The sequence below is a fragment of the Ciconia boyciana genome, chromosome 9 (assembly GCF_034638445.1).
Source record: "Ciconia boyciana chromosome 9, ASM3463844v1, whole genome shotgun sequence".
NCBI lineage: Eukaryota > Metazoa > Chordata > Aves > Ciconiiformes > Ciconiidae > Ciconia > Ciconia boyciana.
Genome location: NC_132942.1, coordinates 1,794,381 through 1,816,638, shown reverse-complemented (window position 1 = coordinate 1,816,638; position 22,258 = coordinate 1,794,381). Strand labels below are relative to the sequence as shown.

General features: G+C 47.1%; 2 protein-coding genes across 11 annotated transcripts; one reads left to right on the top strand and one right to left on the bottom strand.

The window, feature by feature from the left end:
- The first annotated feature begins 302 nt into the window (after window positions 1-302).
- On the top strand, window positions 303-9,839 carry RNF14 (ring finger protein 14). Of its 3 annotated transcripts, none has more exons than XM_072873625.1 (9): window positions 303-522; window positions 1,250-1,454; window positions 1,973-2,154; window positions 2,681-2,832; window positions 3,176-3,703; window positions 4,132-4,360; window positions 5,025-5,197; window positions 5,785-5,915; window positions 7,142-9,839. In XM_072873625.1, the coding sequence occupies exons 3-9, from the start codon at window positions 2,001-2,003 to the stop codon at window positions 7,197-7,199; spliced, it is 1,425 nt and encodes a 474-aa protein (XP_072729726.1). In that variant the 5' UTR covers window positions 303-522; window positions 1,250-1,454; window positions 1,973-2,000; the 3' UTR covers window positions 7,200-9,839. The 3 variants fall into 3 exon arrangements, with proteins under 3 accessions (XP_072729726.1, XP_072729724.1, XP_072729725.1); XM_072873623.1 differs by having other exon boundaries at window positions 304-522; window positions 1,992-2,154; XM_072873624.1 differs by having other exon boundaries at window positions 304-529; window positions 1,992-2,154.
- A 448-nt stretch (window positions 9,840-10,287) lies between these two features.
- Window positions 10,288-15,578, bottom strand: GNPDA1 (glucosamine-6-phosphate deaminase 1). 8 transcript variants are annotated; one of them, XM_072873633.1, is made up of 7 exons: window positions 15,412-15,578; window positions 15,182-15,323; window positions 15,000-15,101; window positions 13,654-13,836; window positions 12,826-13,010; window positions 11,974-12,148; window positions 10,288-11,686 (listed from the first exon to the last, which is right to left on the bottom strand). In XM_072873633.1, exons 2-7 carry the CDS (start codon window positions 15,303-15,305, stop codon window positions 11,589-11,591), a joined length of 867 nt encoding a protein of 288 aa, XP_072729734.1. In that variant the 5' UTR covers window positions 15,306-15,323; window positions 15,412-15,578; the 3' UTR covers window positions 10,288-11,588. The 8 variants fall into 8 exon arrangements, with proteins under 8 accessions (XP_072729734.1, XP_072729728.1, XP_072729727.1 ...); XM_072873627.1 differs by having other exon boundaries at window positions 10,289-11,686; window positions 15,182-15,356; window positions 15,416-15,578; XM_072873626.1 differs by having other exon boundaries at window positions 10,289-11,686; window positions 15,182-15,343; window positions 15,416-15,578.
- Between the last annotated feature and the right edge of the window lie 6,680 nt (window positions 15,579-22,258).

Below are 22,258 nucleotides of genomic sequence, written 5' to 3'. Positions count from 1 at the left end.
TTGCAGACGTCAGGTCAAGCCCCCTTCCCTGAAGCGGAGCTAAGAAGCGTTCGGGGGCTCTGCCCGCGCAGAGTGCTGGGCAGGGGGGCGGCTACTGGCAGCCCCGGGCTTGGCGGGGGCGTTTTCTGAGCGTCTCCGTGGCTGGGGCGGCCGCTCAGCCTGCGGGCGGCAGCCGTTCCCTCAGAAACCCGCGCCTGAGCCGAGCTGCGCAGCGCTCCCCGGGCCGGGCCGCGGCCTGCGCCCCGGGCTCCGGCCAGGCGCTGCCGTCCTCCGGGCCGCCGGGGGCGCTGCGGCGGCGCGGGGCGGCCTCTGCCGTCGGAGCGCGGCGGGGTAGGGGCGGGCCGGCGCCTCCGCCTGCGCCCGGCAGCCGTTCGCTGCTCTCTCCTCCCCTCCTCTCCTCAGCCGCGGCGCGGGCCGGGCCGTGCCGTGCCGTGCCGTGAGGGGCTGGGCTGGGCCCGGCCGTGCCCCGCCTCGCCGCCCCCGGGCCCGCACGCCTGCGGCCGCGGCGGCCCCGTGGCTGAGGTAACCGGTGAGGCGGGGCGGGCCGCGCCGGGCAGAGGGGTGGCGGGCCGGGCCGGGCCGCGGGAGCAGGCCGTACTGTGCCGCAGGGACGTGGGGTGGTGGCCGGCAGCGCTGAGGCGTGTGGGCTGCGGAGCGCCCGGCGCGGCCCAGGTCTCCCTCCGCCTCGCACGGCCTCGGCCCGGCGGGCCCGGGAGCCCCGGGCGGGGTGGCGGGCTGGGGTGCTGGGCTGGTGCCGCTGCTGTCCCCGCCGCCTGGTGCGTTAGGCGGGTGCGGCAGCGCGAAAAGATGGCAATGGTCGAAACAACAGTTGTGCAGCTGCTCCTGCGGGGGGGACTGACGGGAAAATTTGCCTTTTTCTTTAGTTCTTTCCACCGCTCCCCGTACATTGGTTATGTTTTTTCTTCCCCGTGCTGCTTGTTTGGAAGGGCTGCCTCTTCTCTGCTGTTCAGCAGCGAATAATCTGCCCGGGGGGCGTGGGGGGAGCAGCAGGGTGGGATTTCTGTTGACTTCAGCGGGGCCCTTACCAGCTCCCGAGCTAGTCCGGGTGACGGTTGGAATTGCAGTGATCGCAGCGTATCCGTATAAACGAGTTACTGCTATTAGAGCTGCAAAAAAGATTATTTGGAATTACTGAGTGTGCCTGCTCAAATGAAACGTTTGTTAGCATTCATAATGAAAACGCTGAGGGGACTTTAAACCCTCTGTGCACTTGTTTGTTTGGCTACAGGCAGCTCAGAAGTACCGGTGCCATCACCGCATGCACTTTGATGACAAAAGTCGACATCTTCCATGCCTTACGTGAAAAAAAGCGCATGACCTCCCGTTCTCCCAGAGGAATGATCAGGGGCTCTGCTCTGGCCTTGCTAACGTGGCTGTCCTTGGTCAGTAAGCAGTACCGCCAGCTTTGCCACCGTGCAGCTGTGAATAAAAAGGTAATCCCTTGCATATAGCTTTATTTCCCCAAATCTAGAACTGAAATGATATAGGAGTGCATCTACAAGATTTGAAGGAATCTGTGTAGGATTTGAAGCTTCTTATTGATATCTTCAATAACTTCAATCGTAAATGGGGCTTTTTGTTTGTTTGTTTTAGAACAGTGGAGGAGAGATACTGCTACTAATTCCTTTTTCTTGTTTTTCAGTCTATTTTCCCTTTCAAACATTAATGAAATGTCCCTCTGTCACTTGCCATCAGTGTATTTCGCTATTTTTCCCCCTTACAGCTGTCTTTAGCCACTAACACTTTGCTTTTTGACTTTTCAATGCTCTGTTAAGGTGCTTTTTTATTTTATGAGGCTACCAATATTTTTTCAACCTGTAAAAAAGCTTAATTATATTTTACATTGTTGTATATCAGTTACTTGGGTTTCTAAACCTTACTATAGTAGTATAAAATAGCTACCCCAAGTTAATAATTTGAATGGGATGCGTTAACTCAGTTGATCTTGTAGAGTGGTGTTAACTCCACAGAAAATTTAAATGTCTTCAGAAGACAAAGAAGCTCAGGAGGATGAGCTGCTGGCTTTGGCTAGCATTTACGACGAAGAGGAGTTTAAGAGAGCCGAGTCTGCCCAAGGAGGAGAAACAAGAATTTGCCTGGAGTTGCCCCAAAACTTCAAAATTTTTGTGAGTGGTGAGTTGAGACGTTTTGTGTTATCCCGAAATTGGTTTTTACCAAGCTCATTTTCTGGGACGTGCTTAGATGGTTGCTGCTGTTAGCGACCTATGGGAACGCTGACCAGAGGAGGCCATGACTGACCCTCTGCTGTGCTGGTGGTGGTGTGGGGGTTTGTATCTGAGGGGGTGATTTCATCCCCCTACATATAACCTCTTTAATGAATTTTAAAATTAGAGATGAGTAATAGTATTTCTTTGGAATACTTAAGTTCATTTACTATTTTGTTTCCTTGAGGATACATCTTTCCCGGTTCTTGGTTTGTGCAGGATCTGATATTTCACAGTACTGGTGTTTACTGATTTAACCGTATACGTACAACCCCATGAAATTTTACTGCACTGAGAAGTTTTGTTATTTAGGGTTGAATAAATCATTTTAAACCCAGAAATTTATCAAATGAACAGAGATATCTGTCATAAACAGTTACAGTTCATTAGTTTTCTTGTTATTTCTCAAACTGTCTCAATTATCTTTGATTCAGGCAATTCCACAGAAGGCCTCCAGAGCAACAGGTTCGAATACACCGTTTGCTTTCTGCCTCCCCTTGTGCTGAATTTTGAACTCCCACCAGACTACCCATCAACCTCCCCACCGGTGTTTACCCTCAGTGGGAAATGGCTCTCCAAAGCCCAGGTTTGCAAAATAGTTTTAACATTTTAACAGAGCTTTTGTGATCGTGAGTAAGTTCAGAATTAACAGTGCTCTGGGGATGTTAATGTAGTAGATGAAACTAAAATTAAGACATAAACGATTGCATTGCTCTTTCGGTTGGCTCTTTTTTTGTTTCCTACTTGTTTTTATTTGGTCACCGTTCTGAGGAGTGAAAGCTTGCATCTGTGAGCGTTATTTTTATGTGTGTTTTATGTATATATAAAACCTCCAGAATCTGAAATCTAAGTATGCACTAAGGGGGACCATGGGAGAGGAAAACAGTAACGAGTTGTCAGAACTTCTGGAATTGTTTTTTCTTTTCTAGCTCAGTGCTCTTTGCAAACACTTAGACAACGTATGGGAAGAGAATCGAGGCTGTGTGGTCTTATTTGCCTGGATGCAGTTTCTGAAGGAAGAAACACTGAGTTACCTGAATATTTCCTCCCCATATGAGCTAAAAATGTGCCATCAAGGGAATGGGCAGAGTAGGACACCTTTGGTCCCTCTCGATGCTGAGAAGGATTGTGGTGGTGCAGCAGGCTCTGCAGCAGCTGAAGACGAAATAATCGATACAAGAGCTGTGCAGGATGTGGAATCGTTGTTGAGTCTGATTAGGGAAATCTTGGACTTTGATCAGGCCCAGAGGAGGAAGTGCTTTAACAGCAAGATGTACTTGTGCAATATCTGCTTCTGTGAGAAGCTGGGCAGTGAATGTATGTACTTCACCGAGTGCAGCCACGTATACTGCAAAGCATGCCTGAAGGACTACTTTGAAATACAGATCAGGGACGGGCAGGTCCACTGTCTCAACTGTCCGGAACCGAAGTGTTCTTCTGTTGCTACTCCTGGCCAGGTAATAGAAGTGTGCAGGCAGTGATGGCAGAGTTCTGCTAACTTACCAATAATTACAGAAGACAAGGTCTGGCTTTTCATGGTGAGCATTGTGAATGTGCCTGGGGACGGTTTTTTTTCATGCTCTGAGCCACACAGAGGCATCGGAGTTAAAACTGGATCACGTGGCACGTATTGTGCCCACTCTATTAGTACTGGCATCGGTCAGAGGCCTGAATTAATGGCCCACTGCGTTTGACACTGCATGCTTTTCAGTTGATGTAATTACTCCTAGAAATGCTATTTTAATAATATTTTCATGACCTGTTGGAGAATGTAAAGTGGATTCATCCTAGCTGTAGGTACTTTTTCATTGCCTTACTGTTTTTTGCTGAAGCTAGCAGGCTCAGAATTTCAGATGCACATAATCTTTCTTTGATCTTTGTTTAGGTTAAAGAGTTGGTTGGAGAGCAGTTGTTTGCACGTTACGACCGCCTGCTTCTGCAGTCTAGCTTGGACCTGATGGCGGATGTAGTGTATTGCCCTCGCCCGGGCTGTCAGACACCAGTCATGCAAGAACCAGGTTGCACCATGGGCATATGTTCCTGTTGCAACTATGCTTTTTGTACTCTCTGTAAAATGACTTACCACGGGGTCTCTCCATGTAAAGTTACTGCGGGTGAGTCATCGTATTTCAGAAATGGATCGAGAAACAATTAAGTCTTGTGTGAAAAAGACTGAAAGTCAGAAATTAAGCAAGGAAACTCATCACCACGTGAGCTTTCTAAAAGATTAGCCAGATTCATTTGGAGTAGGTCTGTTGCTGGCAATTAAAAGTTATTCCTTTGATGACACTCCACAGCTCAGGAGGTCCCTACACTGCTGATTGCCAAATGCTGAGAGGCCATAGCAGGGGAAGAATAATTTTGTGTGTGCCTTTTTTTACCCTTTCCTGTGAATCCACTACTTTCTGTTGTCAGAGTTGATATCGGAATCAGGTGGATGCTCCTCTGCCTGTTTGGCCTCAAAATCCTGTGACAAAGTTTCATTAAATGTATGTTCAGAAAAAATGTTTCAATTTTTCAGTTTATTTGACATTGTAGACTTGTTCTAATTCCATCGACTGGTCTCTTTTATAATGAAACAACGTAAAACCGTTCAATTTTGAGGTAGAGGGGTTTTAATATTCTCATCTTTTTCTTACATATTCTAATGTTTTACTTTTTAATTAACGATGTTAGTTTCCTTTGAGAATACTTTATGCTGTTATTAGCTGGACTTCTTTATATAATATATCACAAAGCTGTTTTGTTTGGGTTTCTTTGTTTTGTTTTATTCCCCAGAGAAATTAATGGATTTGCGAAATGAATATTTAGAAGCAGATGAGGCAACTAAAAGATTTTTGGAACAACGCTATGGCAAACGAGTGATTCAGAAAGCCCTTGAGGAGATGGAGAGTAAAGAATGGCTAGAAAAGAACTCAAAGTCTTGTCCTTGCTGTGGCACTCATATAGAGGTAAGCATGAAGGGGCAAGGCTGAAGAATCATAGTTACTCGAAACAGAAATGAACATAAATTCAGTCAGTTCTGTATTTAGGCTAGAACAGAGCTTTGTTTGTAGCCTCCAAGTTCACCAGGGAAGGTGAATTTCTAGGAAACGGTAAGAGAACTTTCCATTTCTGTCTGTGTTAGACAGAAAAGGAGGTGATGTTTCTGGAACTCAGCAACTTGAGTAAATACAGCAACTGGTATTTTTCAGACTCCAATACTAAAAAGATCCAGGTTGACTATGGATCCGTATGAACCCCTTTGTTTTCCATGTGTTTCAAGGCTACTGCTGTTTCAGACTACCGCCAGGAAATACAACAAGCTTCAGAAAAATATTAATTTCCAGTATCATTAGTATTATAGCCAATTTACAATTCTGTGATTCTAGCTCCTCGTTCTTTTGAACAGTGAAAAAATATCAGTGGTATGATAGAGTCAGGGTAAAACGTATTCATTAGTTGATGCGTTTTTGAGGACTGTTATCATATAGAGACAGGCCTGAAGACTGACGTGGTAAGATTTTGTTATTGCCATTTCTTGTTTTCTTCCTCTTAGAAACTAGATGGTTGTAACAAAATGACGTGTACTGGCTGCATGCGGTATTTCTGCTGGCTTTGTATGGGTTCTCTGTCAAGGGTGAACCCATACAGGCACTTCAATGATCCATCTTCCCCATGCTTTAATAGGTATGTATTTACATGTAGTTCTTCTAGTGCCGAACCACTTACTTTTCTACTTTTTCTTATAGTCTCTCCCAGATTATTCTTACCTTGAAATTTGTAGCTATACAGTTTAAGGCACAGTTTCTTCTCTCAAGTATTTACACTTACAAGCACCCGACAGTAACAATAAAAAATTCAGGAGTGATTGGGGATATGGTTTTGCTTTTTAAGGACTTTCGTTTTAAAATTCTGGAGAAGTCTTCTGGGCCTATTCCTGATGCTTTACTTGCTGCCTCTGACCGAGAGACAGCCTGTAATGAAATGTTTCCTTGCAGATGCTCGGGTATATGATAGCGCAACACAAGGGTTTGGGTAAAAAAGCTGCAAACTTGGCTTACATCATTACTATTAGGGGTCTATCAAGAGACAAAGGATGCCACTGCCATCTGGACAAATGAAAGGGCAGGCAGGTCAGAGAGGTGTAATAATGGCAGCCTCTAAGCTTGTGTGTATTCCGTTGGGTCATGTGCCCATCGCTGTGATACATAGTGCCTGGATACAAAAGTCAAAATACCGAGAGTTTACTCAATCCTCCACCGTCTGTTCTGCTGTAATAGATGTGACTGACAGGATTTATTTTTTTCTTGTTCTTAGCCCTTCTTTTTCAGCATCCCCTCTTTTCCCAAAAGTAATTTTTTCACTTCCTACCCTGTTTTCCTTTCTATTTTTCTTCTGGTGTTCTTTTTAGTTTAGCTTAAGCTCTACACATCTTGACTAAGCTCATCTGTTTTATAAAAAACCCATTTTCTTCCCTTTTGTTCCCCCTCCCCCTGCTTATATGGTGTAGTTGTTTGCCCAGCTCTGTATTGTCCGATTAGATTGCAAGCCATTCAGAACAGGCAGGCTTGGCTGCTGATTATGTACTGCCTAAAGATCAGCTAGGAATGGCAGCATGCTAGGTAACTTACTACCGTTTGGATTACTAATGTTTTCAGGGATTTCTTGAGACATCATGTTTGGAAGGTGCTGTACAACCTTCTAGTATCATGTGCTGTGGAAGTGCAGAGTAGCTTATTTTAATTGCTATTTGCTTTAATTGCTTATTTGATGATTGCAGTGTGAGTGTTTATGATACGGACAAAAATTGTGAAACTTGCTGCTTTTGTATTTTTGGTCACATTTAGATTGATGTTCTTTTTGTACGTTTGACTTTTTTTACATCCTGATGTAAATTATTGGCTGTCTTGCAGATTGTTTCAAGCCATGCATATTGATGGTGAGTTCTGGGAAGCTGAAGATGAAGACTAGTAGCTTTCTCTAGCAACAAAAGCTGAACAAACCAGAGACAGATGCTTTCCATTTTTGTGTCAAGTTTGTTTGCTTTTCACTTCCATTACGTGATAGAAGAATGATAACTACCTTGCGCTGCAGGATACTCACACTTCAGAGGCTGTTGCCAAAACCAAAGGAGACGATTTTACCCATCCTGTGGTCAGGATCACCACTGAAGGCCCTAATAATCATATCGATTGTTAAAGACAAATACAACCAGTCAGAAGTTGGAAAATTACTGGAAAAATATATACTAAGAGGTGCCCCTTTTTCACAAGCAAACAAACTAAACTGAAGCCCCAAATCATAGACATATTTGGGGGTTTCCTTTAGGGAGACTGACCTTTCGAAGATCTTGGCTCGTATCCATTGTGGGTTTTAGGGCAGTTTTATGATAGCTGTAGTGCTCTTTCTGGAGCTGTTTAGTGATGCTGCTTGGACAGGGAAAGTTTTCTGATACAATACAGAAAATTTCTTCTGTATTCAGCAACAGAGCCTGTTGCTGCTATAGCATTTCCTGACCTGTTTCTCTGAAAACAAGCTCATTGCTTTGTCACTGATGCTTTCTAACGATGTTGAAGTTGATTATCCCTAACCCCCTCCTTGCTGGCTGTAATGCCTGGGTCTTTGCATTACTGAATGCTTTGGGAGGAAATGACCAACAACCATTTCCAGCAGTCTGCATCGGTTTGGTGACTCATCTCAGTGTTGCTGTTGTATTCACTCACGTTGTCTCTCCTTGTTTTGACAGTGATGAGTGCTAAGGCAATGAACTGAGTGCGTGGCCAGCAAGAGGGTGAAAAGTATCAGTCAGATAGTGAAACACATTTTTATGGATACATAGTTGAGATTAACTTGAATTCTTCAAGATACTGAAAATTACCTTGTCTTCTCAGATGATGAAGTAATTTATTTTTTACTAACTCTTCATATAAGAAATTTGATTAGTTGATAGTTTTGCTTCTGGACTAGATCCCTTATTTCCACTGTTTTTGCACTTCAGATTATTTCAAAAACCAAATTGTTTCCCCTAAAAGCTCAGTAAGTAGTTTTGTGAGCATGAAGGTAATTACTGGAGGGAACCACTAATTTTTTAGAAGCTTTTCCACTTGCAGAATGGTCTACAAATTTATTTTGAAATTAAAACTGCATGTGCTGTGTTCAAAACAAATAGCAGGGTCTGGATGGGTAGCTCAGGAGCTGGAAGGCTCTTCAGAAACTTAAGGTGGACACCTCTCACTCAGTTTTGACTGATAGTAAATAAATTTATACTCTGATATCTGGCCAAAATGAGTGCTGATTTAGTTCCTTTCACAGAGGATGAAGTCTGTACTGTTAGAATTGGCAGTGATTAAAATATGAGATGGTAAGAGCGGATCTCGTCTTGGTTTAGGCTATACGCTAGTGTGTAGGGGAAGTTTACGTTGTGTATGGTTTAAATTGTATTTCCTGCACCTTTCACATGCACTAAATTCACTTTAATATGGTAAACATAGTTGTCTCCCTGTTTGTCTTCATTATGGCACGTACATGGCAGCACAGGTCAGCGTGGGGGACAGAGCTCTGTTCTGCGTCTGGGCGGTGGTCACCTCTAGTGCTTGTGTGCCACGGGGCCGAGGCGCCCACTCACGTGGTTGTCTGTGGAATGACATAGACCAGGCCTGGGCTCACGCAAAGCTCTCAAGTGAAGGTGGCACAGGATGTGTTCTGCTGATAGACAGAACTGCTGATAGACTTTGGAGGTTCATGTACGCAAAGTGCCCTCACGCCCAAAGAGCCCTGTTTTTTCCCTAACTGATAGGCAGTGGCTATCATGACACTACTCTGGGAGCACTGCATTGCATGGAGCCAGCTTTTAGCTCCAATCCCCACAGTAGTTTCCACTCTGGCCACAATTTTTAACTCTACAGGCCGAGTCCAAAAGCTGCCTGCTTTCGGAGGGGGCTTTCTTCCCACTAAGCTGCGTATGTGGGCAGATGGGGAACATTTGTGACAAGCAGCATGTGCTTAAACGCCGTTTTCCTGCCCGGATGGAGGAGATGGTGTTGGATCTCTTGCACCTACAGGAGGCCGGGCATGTCCCTTCTGCCAGGACAGAGGTGGGCTGAGGGCAGGGCCTGGATGCCAGAGGGTACGTTGGGATGAAAAGCTGTGGCCGGGGATGTCTGCCAGAGCTACCACAGCCCAAGTGCTATGGTGAGGTATTTGAAGATGTTGCAATGAACTACCTCTGCTTTCAAGAACTTTGTGTGGAGAAACAAGGAAGAGTGATGTAGTCACCACTCTGTCTATGAATTCTGGGCACTCGGGGGGCCCCTGGGCTGGAGGCCCCATATTCTGCAGTGAGGACGTATTCTGGGCTGGAGGTCCTGTATTCTGCAGAGGAGGACAGACCCTCTGAGGAGAGGGCAAGGAGGTGACTGCACTTGTAGCACAATCAGCTGGTGTTGCAAAGGTGGGACAGGTAAAACCAGAACCTGTCTTCACCCCCAGAGAGCAAGGCAGGCAACTCTGGTAACGTGGCACAGAGTTTCTTCCTCAGTGTCTACTTTTCCTTCTTGCAGACCTCCTCACTTTCTCCGTTTCTGTGCATGCACAGAATGAGTGTTAGATTATTTGCAGACATTTTGTGGTAAAAGGTGGAGAGCTGTGACCTCTTTTCTCCTTTAAAGATCCCCCCCTTTTTTAATGAAATGGCTGCTGCCTGGCAGGACAGAACCCTAGCAGGTGCTTGGTGGAGACTTGCCAGCAAACCCTGGACAGGGCAGGGAGCTCCTGAAGGAGGGAGCAGCAGTAACTATTTTTACCAAACTGTTTTCAATACAGCTTTGGTTCTAGGCGATAGAGAAATCTTGTGCAAAATAACAGGTCTTTCTCACGCTTTGAAGGTTGTGTTGTTGCTGTTCAAAGATGGTGTTATGAGTCCCGTTCAGCCACATAAACTGTTCTGTGTTTCGCTAGCGCAGTGAGACTGAGCAGCAGATATAGTCAATGTGACCATTTAGAAAAAATTAAGACGTGTACTGTAGAAAGTTACATTACAGATCAACAGCTTACAAAATTTCTGCATAAAGAAAATAAATGCTCCCCAGTTTGTCTTGCCCCTCACTTGATAGCATTTGATAGGAAACCCAGGAATCAAGTTTCAGAATTGGTGGGGTCTTGCCAGTACAGGCTGTTGTCTGCCTGTGTGGACAACTGTAATTAAACATGGGCCGAGGCCAGAGGGAACAGAGTGTTTCCTTTGAGACCTATTTGGCATTTCCTTGTTGCAATGTAAAGCATGGGCAGGAGGGAGAGAGAACTTAACTGCTTCAGGCTCTGCAGTGACACAGTAACAGTACTGAGCAGCACAGAGAGAAGTCATTTGTGCTTAATCTGAACAAATCTATCCTCCTGTAGTACATCATAAAGCACCAGGGCATAGAAAATTATACCCTGAAACTGAACATGTAAGTCTTCTTGTGTGACAACAAATAAAAATCATATAGATGCATAAACTAACCATTAACTGCATTAATGGTACTGCATTACTAATACAGCACTGATGAATGCTGTCTGTAGCCTCCCTTTTGCTGAGATGGTCTCACCAAGTCCAACATCTCGCTCAAAGCGGGGTTCAGCCAGGCCTTTATCCAGTCAGGTCTTGAAAACCTCTTAAGGACAGAGACTGCGCAGCCTCGCTGGGGAACCTGCCCCACTGCCTGACTGTGCTCATGGGTCGGTTTTTTCCCTGTATCCAGTCTGAGCATCTTGTCTCAACTCAGGCCCCGTTGTCTCTCCTCATCGTCCCCCCGCACACAGCCCAGGAGAACCTGGCTTCATCTTCTTGGTGACCTCCTTGTAGCCATGAAACACGCTGCTATGAGGTCACGCTGAAGCTTTCCCTTCTCCACGCTGAACAAGCTCAGTTCCCATTTTAAATGTCTGTAATGTAGGAGTGTATTGTGGCGGGGCAGTGACGCAAAAAGGTACCCCTCGTCGTTGCAAGGAATACATCCCAAAGTGATTACCCATTTGGTTTCAGCAACGTTGTACTTTCACGTGTCTTCACATTTAAGTTTTGGGGCCTTCAGTCCATGTGAATATGGTTGCTTCATAGATTAAACAACTCATTCTCCATTGACTTTACCTTCAGAGAATAAGCTAGGGGCGGAAGTTTGTGGAACACAGTATACTGGATCCCATCCTCATTTGGTTAATTAAGGCAGGTGTTGCATCTGTCTTTTTAATGGAGAGAAGCAAGCACATAATCATTTTGCTAATTTAAGAACAAATATGAATGAGTTTCTGCAGCAATTCCCTTTCTTCACAGCTGGTTTTCAACAGAAAAGCTGGTTCAGCGTTACTCTGAACAGCCAGAGATTAATCGCTGTATGGCTTCTTAGACTGGCTTCTTTCTGCTCCCGTCTCCTTCATGCTGTATAAGGGTTCCACAAGCTTGTTGTGAACCAGCATTAAACCTAATGTAGCAAGTAAAAAGATGGCTTAAGTAGACATAATAAAGCAAAATTCTCATTGATTGGATGCTAATGAAATTAGGCATTACTAGAGTTCTTGTTCCTTTGCTCCCATGCCCACACAGTTAAGCATTACCTTTACACTTTTATTATGGCTGTACATCTCAGCTGTTACATTTAAGGGATGTACTCCTTTGGGAGTTGATTACGCAGAAACATACAACGCAAAGCACGGCTTTTGCCACTTAAAAACTAAGTACAACAGCTGCTTGGTCTGGTCAAACACTCACCTTTAAAGTATTTCACCGTCTTAACTTTGAGTTCCAGCGTGGCATCCTCATCACACACAAACACAGTGTTGGGGTGTTGCTGGAAAGCAGATACTGTCCACATGTGGTTGACACCTTCCTCAATGGCTTTGTACAAAGCAAAGGCTTTGTGGGCTCCTGTGATAAGAATCATCACCTGGACTCCGAGATACAGAGAGTGGAAGTTAGGGTCTAGAAAATGCGTTCAGAGAAAGCACACCCACACCCTGCTGAACTAAGAGAGAGCTGCCCCAGTCCCTAACAGGGGGATATCTCTGTCATCCTCCGCAGACGCACTTCCTTGGATCACAATTCTGTTTGCTCTGGCTGCGTTGTATTTGACAATTAAATCATAGCCTGGTGGGTCATTTTAATGATTTGGATCCTTTGAGCTCCCCTGTTAGGCACCTATACGCCGAGACTTAACAAGTACAAAGCAAGGTGTAGACTCATGAAAAGCTATACGGTTTTCATGATCTGCTGGTGTAACATCAGGTCAACCAATGATTCTTGCAGTCATTTCCCCAGATGAGATCCTTAACCAAAGACATCCTCCCAAACCTTTCTCGCTCCCTGTGGATCACAACTGTACCACAGGGTTACACAAACCTAAGTGTTAGTAGAGCAAAAATGGAAGACAGAGCAAGAGCCTTTCCATAATGTTGCAGGATGCAAGAGAACAGGAGGATCAGGTGTTCAGCTGTCTGTGGCAGGAAAAGCATAACCTGGCCTACGCCAGCAGGGTGCAATGCTGCTCCAAGACTGACAGTCTTCAGCTACTCCAGGAAGCCCTGCTCAGTAGCTACCGTATGAAGTCACTGCTTTTCTCCTAACCTCTCTGGCATCCATGACAGTGCCTACTCCAACCGTCAAAGCCATTGTGGGGACTTTGGAGAGGTCACCATCAAAGAACCTGGCGTTAGCCAAGATAGTGTCCATAGCCAAGGTCTTCACTCGCGTCCTGGATACCAAACTTGATCCAGGCTCATTGAAGGCAATGTGACCGTCTGGGCCAATACCTGTGACAGAGACAGTTTGAGAAGTAGGTCAGTGGCTGTAATGCCTATTGTAGGAAGCAGAGCTGGCAGCACTCCTATTAGAAGGACATTCAATGCATCAGGAATAGATACAGATCTGAGAAAAACTCTTGCAGTTTTTCTCCTCAAGCTCAAATTTGTTTCTGGTAGGAATGATAGCAAAAGCCCTCTCTGAAGCCAACAGAGACTCTTCCCTAATTGTCCTGGGACAACAAGACGACAAGTAGGTGGCAGAATCTTAAGGCAAACTGATGGGAAAAGCTCGCGTTAAGCTCCTGTTGGCTCAGAGGACTCCGACTACTCCTAGCAGTTTCCTGTTAGCACTGGCAACTGTAGTACATTTTGTATTTGGTACAATTCTAGCCCTGCCTGTTTCTCCTGCTAATCATTTCCTGAACAATTCACTTACTGGATTGAAATACTTAAAACTGGGGGAGCAGTACATTGGAAGACAAGGCTGCCAGCACACAAGCGCCCAGTGCGATGGTGTATGGGTTGGCTTTCACTGCAAATCCACTGAACTGCACTGAAAATGAACTCTCCTGATAATGAATGAGATAGCTGGTGGAGGAAAGGCAGCAGTTCCTGCCAGTGTTGAGAGACCCCTAGTCCTTCAGGTTTTTACCTCCAACAAAGAGTTCAATTCCTCCAGCTGCTTTGATTTTATCCTCAAATGCGTCACACTCTGCTTGTAGATCAGGTGCGTTCCCATCCAAAATGTGAACGTTTTCTGCTGAGATGTCAATATGCTTAAAGAAGTTATTCCACATGAAGGAATGGTAACTTTCCGGGTGGTCCCTTGGGAGACCTGGTAACAGAGCATGCACGGGACTAAGACCAACTGAAAGAATATCACACATAACGTAAACCACCTATACGCCCTTGCAGTGGCTTTGGTAATAGAGCACTGCTGTCTCTGTCATTTGTGACTCCCTCAACTTTCTTAGGTTGTTTTTATTTCCCTAAATAGCAAAATTAAATCAATCACAATAGCTCCTGTAAGACACATGCTCATACTAACATGCAATGGATGTTCCAGAAAAGCAGGCACGCAATGTGCCTCATCTGTTACTACCTTTTCAGCATTCCTACCAGTTTGTATTAGCAAGAACGATTAAAAAACTGGGCAGAAGCCTGGGAAATAACTTACTGCATAATTTTTGTCCCCTTGAATGCTATAAACCCACACTGGACTGCCTATTCCCTAATGCTGCTTAATTAGGATTGTTCACAGAAAAACTTCTTGGCCAGGGTAAAATTAGCAATAGCAAACATTTAGCCTGTATGTTTTTCACCTTTGGAGCTTTAGGCTTGCCCACTAATCTCTCTGTACTCTTTCTTCTGAAGAGGCTATTTCATCACAGCTTCATGAATGAAACGGTCCTCTGCTATCTTAACAGGAGTGCATGTCGGTTACGGAAGGGCACTCGGACAGGTAAACACATTGGTCTTTATAAGAGACCTGGAGCTAATAATCCCAGAGCAAAGGTGGTAGTTAATATTGCACGCTATCTCAGACTGCAATGATAAGAGGGATCCTGAGTTGATCAGTACCTAAGTTTAGGTAAAATACAGCAGTGTCTAGTGTATGTAATACCAGGCAACACCAGATACTCTTTAATATTTTACACAGGTTTTCAAGTTGTCCCTGTTAACTCCCTTGGCTAATGCAGATTTTATCCTTCCTACCGTAAACCTTTTGCAGGTGGGATTTTCTGCGCCCACCATGCGCTAACAAGACTGGTTGGACTTTTACAGTTGGACTTGATGATCTTAAAGGTCTTTTCCAACCTATACGACGCTGTGATTCTGTCACTGTCTGCGGTCCGAGTGCTGGGAGCACATCAGCCCCTTCAGCAGGCTGGCAGCCCTGCCTCAGTAACTGGACACTTGTGCTATACAGGCAGATACATACAATATACAGCAAAATAGGTAACGAAAGCCAAATACTTCTTGCGTGCGGGCACTCACCCACGTACTCGTCCATGTTGAAGGTTTTCACGTACTTGAAGGAGAGGTCCCCGTTCCGGCAGTACTCCACCAGCTTCCTGTAGCAGCCCAGCGGCGTGCTGCCTGCGGGGAAGCCGCCGCCTCAGCCCCGGGGAAGGGCCCCCGGCCCCGGCCCCGCTCCCGGCCCCGACCCCGGCACCCACCTGTGGGCAGCCCCAGCGTGAAGAAGCGCCCGGGGCCGGGCCCGAAGTGGACGATGCGGTTGCGGATGTACTTGGCGGCCCACTCGCTGGCCTGCGCGTACGTCTCCAGGATGACGAGCTTCATGGCGGGGCCGGGCGCCGCCTGGCAGGGCGGGAGCCGAGCTGACGAGCGCCGCTACGCCGCCATCTTGCCGCCGCCGCCCCGCTCACCCACCCACCCACCTACCCACCTACCTACCTGCCTGCCTGCCTGCCGCCGCCGCCGCGCTCCCGCTGCCGCCGCCCGGGATCCCCTCACGGGCGGGGCCGAGGCAGCAGCACCGCCCGGGCCGCCCTCCGCGCCCGCCCCACCGGTGGGCGGTGAGCGCCGGGCCCGGCCCCTCCCGGCGGCCGCTGGCCGGAGGAGCCGCGCGGGGGCCTCCCAGCGCGGCCCTGCAGCCCCGCGGGGCGGGAGGAGCGGGCCCCGCCGTGCCCGGCCCCCGCGGCCGGGGAGCCGGGGGGATCGTAGGGTCAGAATTTAGGGTTAGAATTCAAAGGAGCGGTTAAATACACCCAGTAACGAAATGCTTGGGCTGCTAGCGATCTGTTCAAATGGATCAAAGTTATGAACGCTGGAAATGTGCTTTATGCCTGGACAAAGCTTTTGGGAGCCAGCGTTTTCCCCAGATAAAATTGCGTTAAAAAGGCAATTAGATCTTTAAATGTCCTTATGCCTTCTTGCTTCTCCTGGGGTGTCCCCGTCACTGCAGGGATCTGCCCGACTCGGCCCTCCAGCTGCTCCGGGTGCCTCGCAGCCACCCACGATCCCTAAAGCGAAGCCATGAGCCGTGTCCCGGGCAGGAACGAGCATCTCGCGCACTTGAACCATTTTGTCGGGAGCCGCTTTGGGGCACGTCGGGCTCGTTCTGGGGCTTTGGCTGCAGTGGCAGAGCCCCTCTCCAGTGAACAGACCGTGACCTGTGGATGTTTGGGCTGCTCCTGACAGCAGCGGCATCACAAAAAGACCTTTCTGCTCTTGCTCCGGCTGCCTTCAGACTGTGATGGAAATGGGCCCAACCTCCCCTTGCAAAGTCTTGGTTTGTTGTTGAGATGCGAAGCTCTTACTTCAAAATTAGACAGCTTTTCACTTTCATTAGAAGAAAGAATAATATACAAATTGCTTTGCTAGGATCCAGCCTGTGCAGTTCCTTCTTATTTTAATAATTTAAATGACCTGGCTAGGCTGAGCGCTCCTGATAATTGTCTCGTCGTGGATGCTGAGAAGTCCTGGCTTGGTTTGCATTTGGATAGGAAATGATGGGTGTGACGGGCTATAGCCAGGCGGCTGTGGTTGGACACGGGAAGAGTTTTAGGCCACAGAGACGAAATAAATTGAAAGCGCCATGTGTTTCCATCAGCAGTGGTTAGCCAGCAGGCAGGAAGGTATTTTGGTGGCGATAGTGCTGGGTGAAGAGCTGACAGCAGCGGCATCCTCTGCTCTCCTGCAGTGCTGGGCAGCCTGGGCTTTGGCTCTGTGTGAAACAGCTTTTCCACTTTTCCCATCGGGGTTGTATTGGTGTGTTAGACCCATCAGTCCTGTGGACACTGGCAGGAATTACAGCGCCTGTGGGTTCATAGGCACAGGACAGAGATGCTGACTAAACAGGGGGCTGTGCCTCCACGGGGACAGAGGGGCAACGGGGACCTGGCTGAGGTCTGCACGCTTCCCATCCCGGGGCTGCTTCGGTCCATTCGCCAGGTACTGCCGGCACGAGGGGAATCTGGTGAGCGTACCTCCTGACCTGCACGCCAACGGAGGAGTTGCAGTGAAGAACACATCACCGTTATTGCAGCACACCTGCAGCTTCTGGTGTGCAAAGACAAAACTGCTGCAGGGCTCGGAAGGGAGAGTGCACCAGCACCTCGATTCTGCAAATAACCCACATCGGATTGCTCAGCGTTACCACGGAAACGTGGCGAGCGCTCGGAGATTTCTGAAAAGCAAATACTGGAGCCACAGACCGCATAGGAACTGATTGCAAGAGACGCTGTGGACTTCCCACAGCGGTGAGCTGTAGGGCAACAACCCTGTCCCCCCCTGGGGTGACTTGCGGGTTGTCGGGTTTGTCTGCCGTCAGAGTGGCCTGTGGACAGCCATCCCCCATCCCCTGCTGCCTGCCTTGCCTTCGTTACTGCGCTTTGCCCCCTCGGAGGTATGGAGAGCTGTTGCATTTGAGGATCAGCCTTACAGCATCCTACCACGCTGCTCACACAGCCCCAACGGCAGGATGGATTTGGTTTAAATTCAGTGGGTCTCTCGATTGCAAAGGGGCTGGCTCTCGTTTTAATCTCCTGTGCAAGTGGCTTTGGCAGATACGATGCACAAAGACGTAGGAGGCAGCCGGCAGCTCCCAGTAAAAGCAAAACATGTTTTGATGAGAGGAAAAAACTGCAACGGTGCAAGAGAGCCAGGCATGTGCATCTGCCGCCACAGCTGCCCTGTTCTGCCCACATCCCGTGTATCTGCATACTTTACGCAGTCTTACGTTACTTAGGAATTGCTCCAGGGCTGGGTTATGTGTGTGACTAGCATGCAGGGTATTTTTAGGTATGATAATTTATGCATGTTATTGTTTCTGCGTTTACAGCTAGCTGTTCAAATGTTGAAGAACTTCCTGGTATCTGAACAGGCTGATTTTCCTTCCTTGCAAAGGCAGCAGATGGAAGGAAACAAACACTTCTCTGCAGAAGAAGTTGAAGTTTAACCAAGGAGTTCTAACAAGCACAGCATTTTCTTTTTCTCTGTGTTGAAATGATTAGTCAACAGCGCTCAGAGACCAGGGATCTTGCTACTGGGAACTGCTTGGGAGCACTGGGATTTTTTTCCTAAAAAAGCAACAATTAAAAAATTATCTCGGTAAAGGACCCTCTCTCCAAATCCTGTAATTAAAGAGTCTTTTTAATATCCACCATCTGTCAACTCTTCCTGTTCCAGCATGTTCCACTTACCTTCTCACCCCTATTTATAAGGAAAGGAGAAACAAGATTCCACGTTGGATAGAGCTGGAGCTGCTCTTTTCTGCAAGCCCCGCTCACTGCTTAGCTCTCCCAGCAGCACCCAAATCCCCGTTGGGAGTTTGTTGGTCACAGCAAGCCGACGCGCTAGGGTGCTGCACGAGCAGGCAGCTCCGGGGAGCACACGTGCCAGCCCCTTCCCCTTTTTGCAGACGAGGCTCCCATGGGAAAGCTGGCAGAGCTTCACCCTCACCAGGTTAAAAACTGCTAGTCTATGCAGTAAGGGGTTTAATCCGGATAGCAAGATTAAATTAACCATTGGTTAATTGTGATTTCTCCAGTAGGCTGCAGAAATAATGGAGCAACAAAGATCACTGGTGAAATCAGTGAGTTAGGGCTCCAGAACCCCAGCTCTAACAGAGTTAGCTATGCGAGATGAAGGCAATTTGGAGCTCAGCTGTCTGCCTTGCCCTGTTCACAGTCAGCACAAACTTGTCTTCATCACTGGATAGTCTGAACCTCAGTTCTGCTGTTGAATTTCAGGAGAAGAGAAGTCCCGTCGGGAAAGTCTTCCATCTCAATGCTGCTGCTATCTTCATTCCCCTTCCTTACAATACTCGTGGCTTATTGGGGCATGATTTTGCGCACCCGTAAACAAGGCACTGCTCACGAGCAGCTCCGCCTGGGCTGTAAGAGCGTGTGCGGGGGTGCTCGCTGTGTAGGTACTCCTCGTTACAGCAGACCCGACGTGACCGAGCAGCTTTTGTTGTTACAACGGTCACTGAAAATGGCAGCTGTGTGCGTGTTCAAAGCTGCGTACAGAGATCCACGCCTGCGTCTGCTGTGCCGGGGAACCTGCCGTCTGCCGAGGTGGGACGAGGTGTGGTGCAGCTTGCTTGGCCGCGGACTGCCGCGGGGCTTCGGGCCAGGGGCTCCGTGTGCTTTTAGAGGCGGTGTCAGAGCACATCTGACCGGGCAGCGTAAAGGCAGGCACATCCAGAGGTGTGAAGCCATGCTGCCTGTGAAATGGCTGGGGTTCGTGCTTGCACAGACTGTGGTCATTGCCCATTCCGTTTCTCTGAAGCGGCAGCAAAGCCAGAAAGACCCAGTGAGGCTCTGACCTCCTGTAGATACATCAGTAACGTGGTTTTAAACCAAACCGAGATGAGAATACTACTACACTGTGTCGATAAAGCTTTGAACTAGCAAAAAGCTAAAAGAAGATTCAAATACGAAATGGTACCGAGTAAAAAATATTAAGAAACTGAAGAGCATCAAGGTATATAGTGGTGTCTCAAAGTAAAACTAATTTCGTATCAGTAAATTCCTAGAAATAATTGACAGCTATATCAAAGTTAACTACATATGAGAGACCCATCTCCTGCTGCTTCTCCTTTCTTTACATTTCACAGTTGCAGAAATCTTTCATGCTGTTTTGGGGAGGAACATGTTAGACAGCATTTATTAATCCTTAAGAAATCTCTTCAGCCTAATTATACAACTAGAATTCAGAATGTTATTCCCCAGTGTGAAAACAAGACACGACGTGTATGTATATCCAAACCCTATGATTCCACTTCTGGCATATTTAGTATGTATGCCTCTGGGGGCACAGGAATACTACTCACTTTCTTATTTATAGTTGATGACAAAAATTTTTTTTCAGTAAGGGTGTAAATGTACAGAAAACCGGTGAACGCTACAAACAGCTACTGGGACCGAAGGAACCAAGCGGACAGCAGCAGCTCAGCTCCCAGCCAGGCTCACAGCACTCCGTCGAGGTTTTGTGGGCAGCGCGGTGAAGTTTCTGTTGACACTCGTGGTCTTTGGATCAGACTCGTAATAAAGTTTCCATCTTCCTTGAGCCCAGCATTGCGAATGGGTAGATAATCCAGCTGTTTAGCGAACACCACTTCGCTGTCACTTTTACTTTTGCTTAACCTGCCAGTTGCAGCCTGCTTGCGTATGATTAAACTATTAAACCGGAGAGCTTCACAGGCACAATTTGACCCATTAGCTTATGTGAACATTTTGTCTTTGCTTTTTTCTTAATTGGGTTATTTATCGCTAAAAGATTAGAAGAAAGATCTAGTTTAAAAGTCCTGCTTATTTCTTACTCGTCTAGCTTTAAAATGCCCCACCTTTGAGGTTTATTATTGAGCTTTTAGGGTTCAATATTGATTACAAAGTGTATATTAAAAGTGTTCCCTTCATTGCTCAGTCATACACAATAATTAAAGGAACACTTGCACAGCGCTAGGCTTTCAGAAGACTCACTGTACTGCAATTCTGTAATACTTTCAATTACTTTCACAGCACATCCTGTGTGGAAGTCACTAAAAAGCAATGACTTCAAGCTTCAGAATGTCTTTGGGGAGAAAAGCCATTTTGCACTGGAGGAAAAATCAAAAAACGCAGAGGCACAAAGTGATTTGCCTAAAACCATGTGGGAAATGAAAGCAGAACTGCTCATGCACTGTAACCATAGCATCATCTTTCTACAGAGCTTCCCCACCTAAGAAAATAAAATAAATACACAGAAAGCAGCTGGAAGAAATTGCCATTACCCCTCCTGATTAGCCTTGCTGAGACTAGATGGCCTAATTAGGCAGCGATTTGCCTTCAGCCCCAAAATGGCCACGACTACACAGTTTCACCATTTCTTCAGGACATTTTGCAGCGTCTTTTCTGAGGACACGTATAGGTTGCTTCTTATTTTAGTCTCTACGATGTCCAAGTCAATCAGTGTACAGCTAATTATCACTGTCACTATAGCCTTACTTAGGGGTATAATCCCACCTCAATGGCAAGTAAATCTGTGGATGTCATCAGGACGGCTTCTTACTGCAGGAGAGATTCTTAGTGCAAGTTGTGAATCTTGTGGAGAGGTGAAACCAGAGAGACTGTCAGTGCCTGCAGCTCTCATTCCAGCTCCTTCAAAGGTACCTGTGTTGCAAGAAACCTGCGTTCTCCTCGTGTCCCCAGCATTTCTCAGGAGTCACTCTTGAGGTTATTCCTGGCTAAAATCCTTTACAATTCCTGCCTCTCCTTCAGCATGAGAACTGTGATGTTCATTCGTCTCACTAAGACGTAGGTGAACTATCTACTGCAAAAACAGAATACAGAAAAAAAAAATCCAACCTGATTGTGATACTGAATAATGAGCATTAAAGCATGTATTTATGACTGAGTATGCAGTTCAAAACCATGCCCTCAGGTTTAAACACTTGCGACTCTCTGAATTTGCCGCTTGGAAGCCCAGTGGGGCTGATTCAGCCTTCCTCATCCTCAAGCTGATGTATTTAAGTCTCATCAACCTTAGGGATTGATGCGGGTAGTTTTGGACAAGCCTGACTATAGCTGAACTGTGCACATAGAAAATAAAGGTTACACAAGCTGGAAAGTCTCTTAACCAATGTAACATTTGACGCAAAAACGCTCTGAATAAACAAACGTCTATCTCTGCGTGGTTTCCTACGCCTGCTTCTCTTGGAATGAGATTTCGAATCTGCGACGCCATCTGCTTTATGTGGATATTAAAGATCTGACGGCACTTTCGGAGGAGTTGGCCAACATCTTGTGTTTGCTTCAGCTGCAGTGCAGCACGTCGCGGGCCTCTTCTCTGCCCGTGCGGGTACGCCGCTGGGAACGGCGGTGCGGTGCTGGTGATGGGGACAGGGATGGGTGTGCATGACCAAGGTTGGTGTGTATGACCAAGGTTGGTGTGTATGACCACGGTTCGGTTAACGTGGCTCGGGATGGCGCCCGTTTCCAAGAGTGCTGGCCCTGGCGGGTCCTCGCTGAGGCGGCGTTGGTTTTCAGCATGGGTTTACATCAATTCTCTGACTCCCCGGGTTTCTTTAACACTTTCTATGGAAGCTTTCACTCGGAGTAATTATACATGAAGTTCCATAATATGTACGTAGTGCACAGAGCTTGTGGGGTTACTTTTTCAGCTCCCGCGAGATGCCAGGGAACGTGCTGCCGGCCCACATCGTCCCCGTGGGCAGCGGTGCACCGGCTCCCCCCCACGCACCCACCCGCGCCCGGCTCCCTCTCGGTCCGGAGCTGGGCACACGCGGA

Bases quoted from the DNA above. Each gene is read 5' to 3' on its own strand.
- RNF14 (XM_072873625.1), top strand. From the start codon at position 2,001: ATGTCTTCAGAAGACAAAGAAGCTCAGGAGGATGAGCTGCTGGCTTTG. The intron at 3,704-4,131 runs GTAATAGAAGTG...ATCTTTGTTTAG, and splicing joins CTGTTGCTACTCCTGGCCAG to GTTAAAGAGTTGGTTGGAGA. The intron at 5,916-7,141 runs GTATGTATTTAC...GCTGTCTTGCAG, and splicing joins TCTTCCCCATGCTTTAATAG to ATTGTTTCAAGCCATGCATA.
- GNPDA1 (XM_072873633.1), bottom strand. From the start codon at position 15,305: ATGAAGCTCGTCATCCTGGAGACGTACGCGCAGGCCAGCGAGTGGGCC. The intron at 15,102-15,181 runs GTGGGTGCCGGG...GCTTCCCCGCAG, and splicing joins CACGCTGGGGCTGCCCACAG to GCAGCACGCCGCTGGGCTGC. The intron at 12,149-12,825 runs GTTAGGAGAAAA...CTCGGAGTCCAG, and splicing joins CTGTCATGGATGCCAGAGAG to GTGATGATTCTTATCACAGG.